Genomic DNA, 12,544 nt, shown 5'->3' on the forward strand with positions numbered 1-12,544 from the left:
TTGCTTACCTAATTGTCTATTTAATTAATTACTTTTTCTGTTACAGGTGTGTAGTGTGCATTGTATCAAAAAAATGATTCGAAATGAATTTTTTTTTTCATGATTTGTTTTCACAGCCATTTAGAAGTTTCAAAAGACTCGAGACCCTCGGCTCTCAATCGACTCAACAATGGACGATAGATGTCTGGCGTAAATGGAAGAACGTTCCCTCTTTGTTGAATTTCACCTGAAGAACAAAAGAAGTTTTTTTTCGCATTCCATTACCTTTATCACTTGAGATAAATCTTTACCTTCTCTTTTTGAAACAAAAGTTTTAATACTAATTTGTTATTATTTTACATTGAAATAATTTCTTTTCTCAAATTTTAATTAATTCAAACAGATATTTTTTATTTTATCAAAATATAGGAAATAGTAAAGAAAAGAAATTCTTTTTGTTTTAATTATTTCAGAAATATTTCTTTTCTATTCGTTAATAATTTTTTTTCTATTTAGTAAAGAAAATTTGAGAAAAGAGAAAATTGTTTTTGATTGATTTTGAAAAAAGGACTTTTTGGAAAATTGAATAATTTACCGTCTAAAATCATTTTAACGGCAATGGCAGCTGGGAAGCCAACTGTACGTGCCATAGCCGAGTGTCCTTTAGGATCTCCATAAATCACCATATTAACACCTCGCAGTTCGCGTTTACCATCTGGCCATCGTATACCGATATCGTGCCTCAAAATGACTAAATCTCTCTCGTTGTGCTCAAATTTCAACTTATTCGACAAATAATGAGAAAGCGTGTCAAGTGGTGTATTCAATTTGAGAACTAAATCTTCCTCCAATAGTCCAAGATCCTCGATTGCCTTCACTCGCTCCTCCGAATTCACTCGTTCAATCAATTTTCGTTTTAAATTTTCATAGAAAATATTTTCATTCGGCAAACCGAGGAAGTTGCAAATTAACGATCTCTAAAGAAGTGAAAACTTTTCTTTAGTAATAGAAAAATAAAATTCTTATTTTTTAAAATAATTTAAAAAATTTAATTTTCTCTTAATTAATGAAAATTTTGTTTATCTAGTATACAGAGCTTGAAATAGGTCCGTAAATTTGTTTCAAGTCCGTTAAAGTCCATTTTTTTAAAAAAAGATTCTTAAAGTCCGTAATTTGATTCAGAAAAGGACGAAAAGTTTGTAAATTGTACGATATAATTTAGAGAATTTTAGAGAAATTACAAATGATTGCAGACATTCAATTATTTTCAAAATAATAAAATTCTTCGCAAAAATTCAATTATGTTCAAAAATTAAAAAATATTGACAAAATTCCAAATATTTTTAGAAATAATAAAATTCTTCTCCGAAATTCAATTATTTTCAAAAATTTTAATAAAATCTTTGGCAAAAATTTAATTATTTTCATAAAATATAAAAAATTTTACAGGAATTCAATTATTTACAAATGTGTGATATTTTTAAACAAATTTTTTTTTGTAAATTGATATTTTTTTGAGTTTTATTCTCACCCAGGTGATTTCGGGTCCATTTGGATGCAAGATTGGATTTGGATTCGGATCAATTAGACCGAGAAACTGAAGAGCTTGAATTGTTTCCGTGAAACCTTTGAATCTCAAAGTTCCTCGCAAAATTGTTTCAGCGTTTTGAATTCCATAGAGATCACGATAATTCGTGCTATCACGATTTGGAAAGCCTTCAAGTGCAAATCCAGGCAAAAAATCTAAATCTTGAACCGCTGACATTAAATCACCACCTCCGGTTATTTCGACAATCTGAAACATAATTTTCGAAAGCCAAAATTTAACAATTACTCTTCAACTATTTCGTAAAACTTATACTTTTATACTTTTGTATAAAAAAAGATACAAAAAATAAAAACTAAGAAAGATATAAAATATAAAAAGAACAGAAACAAAACAATATATAAAATGGAAAAATAGAAAAAAAATTGAAAAAATAGAAAATTGAAAAATAGAAAAAAGTATAGAAAATAAAGAGTGAAAAGTTTTGAAGAAAAAAAACACTCGCCTGCCCTTCGTGGAAATATTTTGCAGATGATAAAGTATTCAACAAAACACCACGCGGTGACCAACTGAATTTATATCTAAGAGGATTATCAGAACATTCCGGAGCCGGAAGACCACCGCACCACGAGACGAATGATTCAATTTTCCCCCCTCCTTGTCGCACCCCTTCGAAACATTCCAAAGCTAAAAGATGATCAATTCCTGGATCTAAACCCACTTCGTTTAATATCGTCACACCAGCAGATTCAGCTCTATTAAAAAAATATTCAAAATTAAAACGATTCAAAAAAGAACAAAACACATAAATATTTTCACAAAACGTAGAGAAAAATTAGTAATACTAATAATTAAAATCGAAAAAATTGTCTTTTTTTCTCTTCTTTCAGGCTTCGCAGTCGATAATTAATTTTAAAAAGTCGCGAAGAATTTTATTATATTTGAAAAAAAATTATTAGTATCAAATCGTAAAAAAGTAGTAAATAGTAGGTTTTACTAGATGAGTTTTGCAAAGCTTGTGTTTTTCTAGAAATAAAATTGAACCTTACTGATTATGCAAAGCCTTCACATCATCATTCATATAACTCGCAGTCACCAAATGTGTTTTCGTTTCAATGCAAGTTTTTGCAATGACATGATGTAAAGAATACGGCAATAGAGAAACGACAACATCGGCAGAACTCACGACATCCACTAATGTATCGGGTCGTTCCAAAACATTCAAAAATATCGGTTCAACGCCCGGATATTTATTAGCTAATGCATCAGCTTCGTCTTTTAATTGAGAGCAAACGACAATTCCGACATTCTTATCGCGATGTAAATATTCCACTACTGGTGCCGACACGTATCCGGCACCTAGCACAACAACCTACAAAAGAAATTGATTAGATTAACAAACATTATTAAAAACAACAATTTTTTTCCTTTCCTTTTTTTGCACTTTTTCCTGTTCACCTTTTTTGATTGCTCCGATCCATTATCAATGCAAGCCTTATGCCTACTCTTCAAATTTAATTGTCTCAATTCTTGGATATATTCAAAATTTGATGTTAATTTTCCATTAGAGGCAATAATTGCCCCACTAACTGCTGAGGAGAAATTATGTTCTTCCAGTGATTTTTTTGCATCCGACTGCATAATATCCAATAAATGTGGAAATAATAAATCGCCAAAAAAATCAGTTGCCTCACGCGGTAATTGCGTTGGCATATTATCAATGGAACAAACAAGTACACCGGGTCCCTTGAACGATTTCGTATCTTTATTTCTATCGGCGTCGTACAAACAAAAAGGCGTATCTATTGTCGTACACTCGTTCATAAATCTATTTGACAGTAATTTTTTTTTTTTTTTGATAAGATAAATGTTCTTTTTTTTTCTTTCGATAAAAGAGAGTTTTTATTTATGATAAAGAATACTTTTCGATTATGATTTCAATTTCGATTTCCATTTCGAATTTAATTTCAATTATCATTTCGATTTCAATTTAATTTCAATTTTCATTTCGATTTCAATTTAATTTCCATTTCAATTTCGAATTTGATTTTAATTTCTATTTCGATTTTAAATTTAATTTCAATTTAATTTCAATTTTTTTTCGATTTCAATTTAATTTCCATTACAATTTCAACTTCAATTTTAATTACTATTTGGATTTTACTTTTATTTTATTCTAATTTACATTTCAATTTCGAATTTAATTTTAATTTCTATTTCGATTTCAAATATAATTTCCATTAAATTTTAATTAAATTTCAATTTTTATTTCGATTTCAATGTAATTTCCATTTCAATTTCGAATTCAATTTTTACTTCGATTCCGATTTCAATTATAATTTAAATTTCAACATAAATTCCGTTTATTATTGAAATTGATTTGAATAATAAAATAGAATTAAATGGATGATATAAAATGAAATTGATAGATAAAATAGAAAGTAATTTAATCATAATCAGCAAATATTAATTAATATTATCATCAAGTTACTCACTCGATGCTACCACCGGGATCGGCGGAGATATCGCAAATTGCCAGCATTCTGTGAGGTAAAGCCGGTGCGCCCACACTTATCGGAAGCCATGGTGTATTCGCCGGTCTCAATAAATATTTTGCATCCGGTATTGTCATTAATTTTGGCGAATCGACGGCCCAGTAGATTCCATTAATTATAATCGACGCATAGGGCGCAATTTTTTTACTAAACGTTGAAATATATCTCTCTGGATGCTGATCATATTCCTCTGGATCGAAAACGCCATCCTCCTTTCTTTCCAAATGATGTCTTCGCCTCACTTGACAGGCGTATATTTTATTTGTGTCTAAATACAAGAAAAAGTTGAGGATTATTTTTATTTAATTTTAGTGTTAAATTTTTTGAGAATTGAGAAAGAAGAAATCACCTCCGTGTTCGGCGACTTTTCTCAATGCTTCAGGAGCCACGTACTCGTGGGGAAGTTCCTGAAAAACTTCCTGAGCTCCTTGACTGACATTTCCACTTCCTGTGAAAACGACGGTTAGTGGACCAATTGATTTTGGCAAAGCACCAAGCGCTACTTCATAACCCGCATCCCTTATCGACTGTCTTGCCATCGATGAATCACGATAATTGTGCGCTGGACCAATATGCTAAAACACAATCTTTAAAATCTCTCTCATATAACGCACTTTCTTTAAAAAAAACTTCGATCCAAACCAAGAAATTAAAATTACTATCAAGTCTAGTCAATTTTCAAATTATTTCATTATCAAAAATGTTCGAATTTTCAAATTCGTAAAAACTCAAGCAAATTTAAAACTCGATCGAATTTCAACAGGGCTCGAAGCAGTAAAAGTATTTAAAAATACGCACTTTACGGACCGAAAATGAAAATTAAGGATCATTTACGGACATTTTAAGAATTTTTAACTAAAAGTCTTCTTAAAAGCAATTAATTTTCGAAAAAGTTCTTTGACAATTTTCAAATACATTTGTTTACAATATTCAATTTTACAAATTTCAATTATTCGTAAATTCTTCAATTAAATATAGATTAGAAAATAAAAACTTCAAATAATATAAAAAAAATTCAATTAAACTTTTTCAAAAAAATTAATTTCAAAATTCAATTATTTCTAAAAATTCACGCCATTATTGCTTTTAATATTCAATGAGTTTAATTATTTATGAAAATAATTGAATCCTTGTAAAAATTTTATTATTTATGAAAATAATTGAATTATTGCGAAGAAATTTATAGAAAATTTGTAAATAATTGAATTCCTGTGAAATTTTTATTATTTTATGAAAATAATTAAATGTTTGCTAAGAATTTTATTAAAAATTTTGAATATAATTGAATTTCGGAGAAGAATATTGTTATTTCTAAAAATAATTGAAATTTTGACGAGAATTTTTTTTTAATTTTTGAACATAATTGAATTTCTGCGAAGAATTTTATTACTTTTGAAAATAATTGAATTTCTGCAATCATTTGTAATTTCTCTAAAATTCTACAAATTATATCGTACAATTTACGAACTTTTCGTCCTTTTCTCAATCAAATTACGGACTTTACTGACATTTTTTTTTAAAAACGGACTTTTACGGAATTGAAGCAAATTTACGGTTCGTGCCCTGAATTTCAACAAAGCTAAAACTAACGAGTTATAAAATGTTTTCGTTTAAATTTAAAAATTCCTTCGAATTTGAAATATATTTAATTAGAATTTTGAAATTCGTTCAAAAATAAAAATAAAAATTGCTTCCTCACCATAAAAGGAGTGTGATGTCCAAGAGCCAATAACCGAAGACCGAGTCCATGTAAAATATTCACCATACCAGCGACTCCGGCATATTTGCCAAAAGCAACGATACGCTGTCCATTGTCGTCGGTTAATTTTTCATAATCAATGAGACGAATATTTTTCTCGAGTATCGCATCAAGAAGGGGCATATTACCCTCCTGGGCCTTAATTGTATGCGAGAAGAAGCAATAAGTCTTGTTTGGAATTAATTGATCAACGGGAACTTGTTTCACGCCAAAAATCACGGACGCTGAACTTATGTCCTCTTGTAAAACGGCACCAGCCGAAAGGTAAGATTGCACCGGATATGCCCTTCGATTGCTCGGCTGTATTATCACCTTCACTCCCGAACGTACCAATCTTCGGACATTCGTCGGTGCCAGAGATGCTCTCCTCTCCCATACTGATTGATCTTCTCTTCTTATCGCTATTATTTTACCCTTCAAACTCTAAAGCAAAAAAAAATTAATTAGTTCACTGCTTTTTCATTTTTTTGGAGAGAGAAAAATATTTATTTTCCTCTCTCTCAAAAAAAAGAAAATGAAAAAATAATAAAGTCAAAAAAAGAAAAATAATTTATTTTTAAACATTTTAGATAAATAATTTATTTTTAGATAACTAATTTATACTGTATGTGATAAAAATAAATTATAAAATCGAATAGAAAAAGAAAAATAACTGGTCTTTCATTTTTAGACGACTAATTGTTTACTGTAAATGATAAAAATAAATTATAAACTCTAATAAATAATAAAGCCGCATAAATAACAATGTCAAATAAATAAATAAAATATCAACATACGCTCAAAAGCCGGAAATTGGAACTGATGGCACATGTTGGAAGAATTGATGAAAATTGTCTGGATCGACTTAAAAAATTCTGTTGTAAAATTCTCATGACACTCGAAGAATTTCCAAATAATATTAAAAGTTAATAAATAACAAAACGAAAATTTAATCACTTTTTCCCTACATTACCGAAACACTGTTTTAAAAATACACCTGATAAAAATAATTAATTCCAAAAACTCGTTGGCAAAAAAAAGTTAATAAAAAAAACGTTTACCCGCAATGAAATCTCGACAGAAAATGATAAGAATAATATACACGAGGAGGAGATGGACGCTTGAAAAATATTACAAAATTCACTGATAAACTCCACTGAGGGCACTAAAGATAAGTATCTTCTTTCTCCTATTCTCTTTGTGTGTTTCTTTTTTTTGCGCATTTTTTTAATTCCTAAAAAGTAATTTTTTAAATCCCTCACACACTGTAAATTTAGATTCAAATGATGAATAGCCTAAAAAGACAATCACATGCTTGTTAAAAAAAAATTTGACATATCGCGAAAATAATTTATTATTATCGGTATTGTGTAATTACGCCTTTATTGAGGCAAACAATTTTTTAAAATTATTTACACAAACAGTACGATTAGAAACGGCAAACAAAGAAAAGTTGATAATAATGAAATTAAACATACACTTTTTTTTTAAAAAAAGAAAGGGAAAAATTGCGCGTGTCCCTAATTAGGTTGAGACTTTATAAATAGATACATTTTATTTTTAATTGTTTGTTTCGTTGGATTAATACGTTTTAAAATTCCTGTCATTGTATTAACTAATTGTTCTGATGTTAAGCCTGTTTTTTTCGATTTAAATTTCTGCAGTAATTCAGTTGTTGTCATTGGTTTACGCATGAGATAACGTCTCACTGCCTCTTCCGTTATTCCAGATTCACTGAAATTAATGTAGAAGAAAAACATTATCAATGATTGAAAGTACTATTAGTTCTATTATCAGTATTAAGTGATATATAAGGGTGATTCTCCAAAAAACCTCATTTTGCATGTAATCAAGATTTTCTAAATAATTATAATCATTTGGGAAAATACCAAGTCATATTTCCCTATTTTATCACTTTTTCTAAATGTTCTGCAAGAAAAAGTTGTAAAATTTTATTGTTTAATACATTTTTAAAATATTTTACCACCTCAAAATCGATTTTCTAACCTGTCATCTAAGTGCTTTTCATTTTTTCAATAGGTAAAACAATTATTTAAAACATGAAAATTGGTACTTTATTAATTTTTTCTAAAAGTTATGATATTTAAGAATAATTTTCAAAAATATAAATAAAATATGTCGTGTAGTTTTTTTAAATATAGAAAATGAAATTTGTCATGTAGTACCGCGTCATTCCTCTCACTCGTTTAATATTATCCAATATTTTTGCTGTGGGTAGAGATATTGATTAATTATTGTGATCAATATTTAAATTAACATCTCTAATATTAATTTCTTAAGTTACTTTTTAAAAAATGTTATTATTTTGCGTTAAAAAAATTAAAATTGAGACATAAGCAGAGATTCACAACCTAAAGTGTCATTCCTCTCACCCCTAATAAAAACAATATTAATATATATAAATTGATCGCAAATTTTTTTCACATAAAGTTATCCTTTATAAACACGATAGGGCATTCTAAGCTGGAGGAAAATTATTTGTCAATTAAATAAAATTAAAAAATGTTGAAATCGTCATTCCTCTCACCCGTCATTCCTCTCACTTTTTTGAATAAAAATTAAAAATTGATATGATTGTCGGTTGTTTACAAACTGCCAGTGAAAAGTGAACCTAAAATGTATGAAAAATAATTTTTGACAATTGTTTAAAGAGATTTTTGATAACTGTAAGTATTTCAAAATCTATAAAATTTATAGATAATATTAATAAATTATAATTTTTAAATAATTTTTTGTAAATAGAAAAATATATATAATAAAAAACGCCGGCGCCAAATTTTAACCTCTTAATTTTTTTGTAAATTTTAATTTAAAATATATACTTTAAAAGCTAAAAGTTAGCATGATCATGCTATAGAGGTGGTAGATTTTTGAAAGCTCAATATAATTGACTGCATTAATGCATAAATAATAATTTTTTTTCTTTTCTGTTTGTAACTCACAAAAAGGAGTATTTCGGGAGAATCACCCATAAATTAAAGTATCGAATGATGTGAAATTTTTTTTTCAATATTTCAGAATTAAATCTTAAAATTTCTTCATTTTAGGAGAGTTTTATATGTAATTTTAAATCAGTTTTCCATTCACTATTTCTTTAATTTTAATTTCAATTTGTCTTTAATTCTAATTTTAATATAATATAATTTTTTTCTCTAAATATTTTTGAGTAAATAGAAAAAAGATGAAATTGAAATTTAAAGTCTTGTGCTAAACTCACCTTGAACTTGGAGTAAATGGCGTGGGAACTGAAGTGTAATTATCCAACTTCATTTTCTTCGTTTGAGACAAATCTGGAGAGGCATTTATTTTTCTTTTCATTAAGTCAGAAGTGGAAGCTGCAGGAGTTGGTGTCGTTGATCTGGAACTATGGGCACTATTCGCCTTTTTGTCCTTTTCTTTTTCCTTAGGCACATCGGAATCAGAATCTGACTCGCTGGAAAAGTCGCTCGACGAATCCTTTCCAGTCGTTGATTTTTTCACATCTTTTTTCTGAACACTCTTCTTCTTTTTCTTCTTGTCTTTTCGCTTCTCTCCATCTTTTCCCGACTTGTCCTTTTCCTAGAAAAAAAAATCCAGTTTAGACAAAGAATCTTATTGTTTTCATTGTTCCAAAAATTCTTTTCATATTTTTTCCCTCTATTTATAAATTTAGCAAAAAAAAGGAAAAAATTTATTTTTAATATTTAATTTACCTTGTCAGCCTCCTTATTTCCATCCTCTTCATGTTTATCGTCATCATCATCCTTCTTCTCCTTCTCGTCTTCATCATCGTCCTCCTCATCTGAGACGAGTAATTTCCTCAAAGCATCCTCCTCGGCGACAGATTTGATTTCCTTTTTCTCCTCTAAATCTGACCCCGATTCACTTGATTCGGACATGTAGTCACATTCTCGTCCCTCCTCATCACCATCATCACTCTCTTCAAATGCATGATCGTCATCTTCAAAATCATCCTTCTTCTTCTTTTTCTTCTTGGCGTCAATTTTCTTTGATTTTTTACTCCCCTTTTTACCATCGTCCTCATCTGAATTCTTCTTGTCCTCATCGTCATCACTATTTGAACTATCATCATCACTCACCATCCATTCATCCATTTCTGAAATCATGAATTCCTTGGATTTTTTATTTCCCTTCTTACCTTTACCATCCTCCTTCATATCCTCATCATCTTCACCCTCTTCATCGTTCTTCAATTTCTTTCTAATCATCAGGGAAAAATAATTCACCACATTATTTCTGTGAGCGAATTCTGCTTCCGCTTCCTCCGCACTTAGTGTCTTGTACCTTTGAATCGGTTGAAAGTTGAACCTGGGGGAAAGATAATTAAATTCTAGATGGATTTTGATTTTAATTTCAATTAGATTTTACTTTTAATTAAACTTATATTTTCTTTTAATTTTCCTTAAGTTTTATTTTAAAGTTTTATTTTTAATTTCACTTAAGACTTATTTTCAATTTTACTCAAGTTTTATTTTTAAATTTACTCAAGTTTCATTTTTAATTTCACTTAAGACTTATTTTCAATTTTACTCCAGTTTTTATTTTGATTAAGTTCTTTTTATAAAATTAAATAAATTTACTAAGGGAACAATTTTAAAGGATAAAGAATTACCATTCATTGAGAGGAAAAGCCTCAATGGCTCCGTCTTGAGCGTGAGTGAAAATATAATAAGACGCGTATTGACTGATTCCACCTTCTTTAATTCCGCGGAATTTTTTTCCAGTTTTACCGCCAGCCTTAAGAATCCAGGGTTGATCCTCGGGTTTGTATTTTCTGCTTATAATTCCGTATTTCTTTTTTCGAGCCTCCTCCCTTGCATCGCGACCAAACTCCGAACCAGCGCCAAATTTCGGAGCATCTTCATCTTGTCCTTTATATTCTCGTAAATTATTTTCACGTTCCATTTTAACTTGTGCCCATTTTGTAAAATCCACGTTCAAAGTTGACGTGAATCTCATCACATTGTGCCTTTTCTTTGTATTTCTGTCAGAAATAAAAAACAATTAATTATTTTATATATAATGTTAATAAAATTCTTCGCAAGAATTCAATTATTTTCATAAATAATATTTTTTATAAAAATTCAATTATTTTTAAACAAAATTTTAATAAAATTTCACGAACAAATACAATTATTTTCTAAAATTTTAATAAGTCCTCCAAAACAATTCAATTATTTTCAAAAAAATTTCACGAAATAATTCAATTTTTTTCTTAATTCATTATAAAATATTTCAAATGTATTAAATTTATTTCTACAATTTTTTTAAATCCTTCGAAACAATTCAATTATATTTATAAATATAGTAAAATTCTTTTCAAAAATTCAATTATATTCAAAACAATTTCACGAAAGAATTCAATTTTTTTCTTAATTCGTTATAAAATTTGTCGAAAGAATTAAATGATTCTTTAAAATTGTAATAAAATTCAATAATTAAATGTTTAATTTAATTTAAATTTAAATTATCATAAAATTCAATTATTTAAAAAAATTTTAAAGAAACTCCATTATTTTAAAAAAAAATCAAAGAAATTTTTCAAAATGAATTTAATTAGAATTTTAAAAATTTTTAACAAAATTCTTCACGAGAATTCAATTATGTTCCTAAATAATAAAATTCTTCGAAGTAATTCAATTATTATAAAAGAAGATATTATATAATAACATTGCAAAGAAATTATTTTAATATTGTATAATATTTTTATTACTATAATAATATTTAATATTATTTATACCATTATATTAATTAAAATTAAAATGATCATATTATGGAGAAGGAAATTGTAAAAGTTCTTGAAAAGGACGCACGATATAAATAAATTAATTTATTTTTGACCTTTTGCAAGAAAGTAAATAAAATATACAAAGTCTTTGAGAAAATATACATACTTTGGAACTCGAATACTGAATTCCTGAGCAGGACCAACTGCCGGCTGTAATAAAATAAAAAAATATTTAAAATTATCTCAAATTTCAGTTAAAAAAGAATTAAAATGTTGAATAAAAAAATGCAAACGAGAAATTAAATTAAAAAATATTAAATTCGAAAGATAGTATGTTAAAAACTTGAGAGTATATCTGAAATTCTAAAATTCCAAAATAATAAATAAAATTTATGTAGACACCTATCTTTCATAGTGAATAATGATTATAAAGTTTAAAATTCCGTTAAATAATAATTAAAAAGGTTAAAAAGATAATAAATTGGGTGCGGTCATGTGCCCCCCAATATTGCATCTTTTTAGGTTAGATTTTGAAACAGAAAATTAAAAATTTACAGAATGTTCACTTATAACAATTACTATAACAATAACTGCTGAATATTTTAAACAGTATTTAACCAATTTAACATGATTTCTTTAAGTTTTTTTTCATTATTTGTAAATTTCTAAAATTTTGACATTTACACAGAAGAATTTCGTTTAATTTAAATTTTGTTGCTTACCTTAGGTGCATTCATTTCTCCAAGCAATTATATGCTTGAATAATTAAATTACAATTAAACTATAAAAGTATTGATTCAATTTTTATCGCAGTATTAGAAAATGTTTTATTCTTAAAACATGACTAATTGTAGATTCTAACCTCTAAATAAACCGTTTTTGTTTTTGACATTTGACATATATATGTATCGAATATTCTCGAAGTAAATATAGCTTTCTGATTGGTAGATGGTTATTTACGGACAAGTTCTCAGCTA

General features: G+C 27.7%; 2 protein-coding genes across 2 annotated transcripts; both read right to left on the reverse strand.

The window, feature by feature from the left end:
• LOC122509485 (alpha-aminoadipic semialdehyde synthase, mitochondrial) lies at positions 1-7,054 on the reverse strand. Its single transcript, XM_043623604.1, has 10 exons — positions 6,616-7,054; positions 5,780-6,262; positions 4,430-4,655; positions 4,021-4,348; positions 2,984-3,353; positions 2,575-2,897; positions 2,031-2,280; positions 1,511-1,774; positions 575-956; positions 1-226 (listed from the first exon to the last, which is right to left on the reverse strand). Exons 1-10 carry the CDS (start codon positions 6,709-6,711, stop codon positions 111-113), a joined length of 2,838 nt encoding a protein of 945 aa, XP_043479539.1. The 5' UTR covers positions 6,712-7,054; the 3' UTR covers positions 1-110.
• A 128-nt stretch (positions 7,055-7,182) lies between these two features.
• Positions 7,183-12,459, reverse strand: LOC122509486 (general transcription factor IIF subunit 1-like). The gene is made up of 6 exons (XM_043623605.1): positions 12,290-12,459; positions 11,734-11,777; positions 10,452-10,823; positions 9,532-10,147; positions 9,057-9,397; positions 7,183-7,552 (listed from the first exon to the last, which is right to left on the reverse strand). The coding sequence occupies exons 1-6, from the start codon at positions 12,302-12,304 to the stop codon at positions 7,339-7,341; spliced, it is 1,602 nt and encodes a 533-aa protein (XP_043479540.1). The 5' UTR covers positions 12,305-12,459; the 3' UTR covers positions 7,183-7,338.
• Between the last annotated feature and the right edge of the window lie 85 nt (positions 12,460-12,544).

Source organism: Leptopilina heterotoma, unplaced genomic scaffold (genome assembly GCF_015476425.1).
Source record: "Leptopilina heterotoma isolate Lh14 unplaced genomic scaffold, ASM1547642v1 Lhet_60, whole genome shotgun sequence".
NCBI lineage: Eukaryota > Metazoa > Arthropoda > Insecta > Hymenoptera > Figitidae > Leptopilina > Leptopilina heterotoma.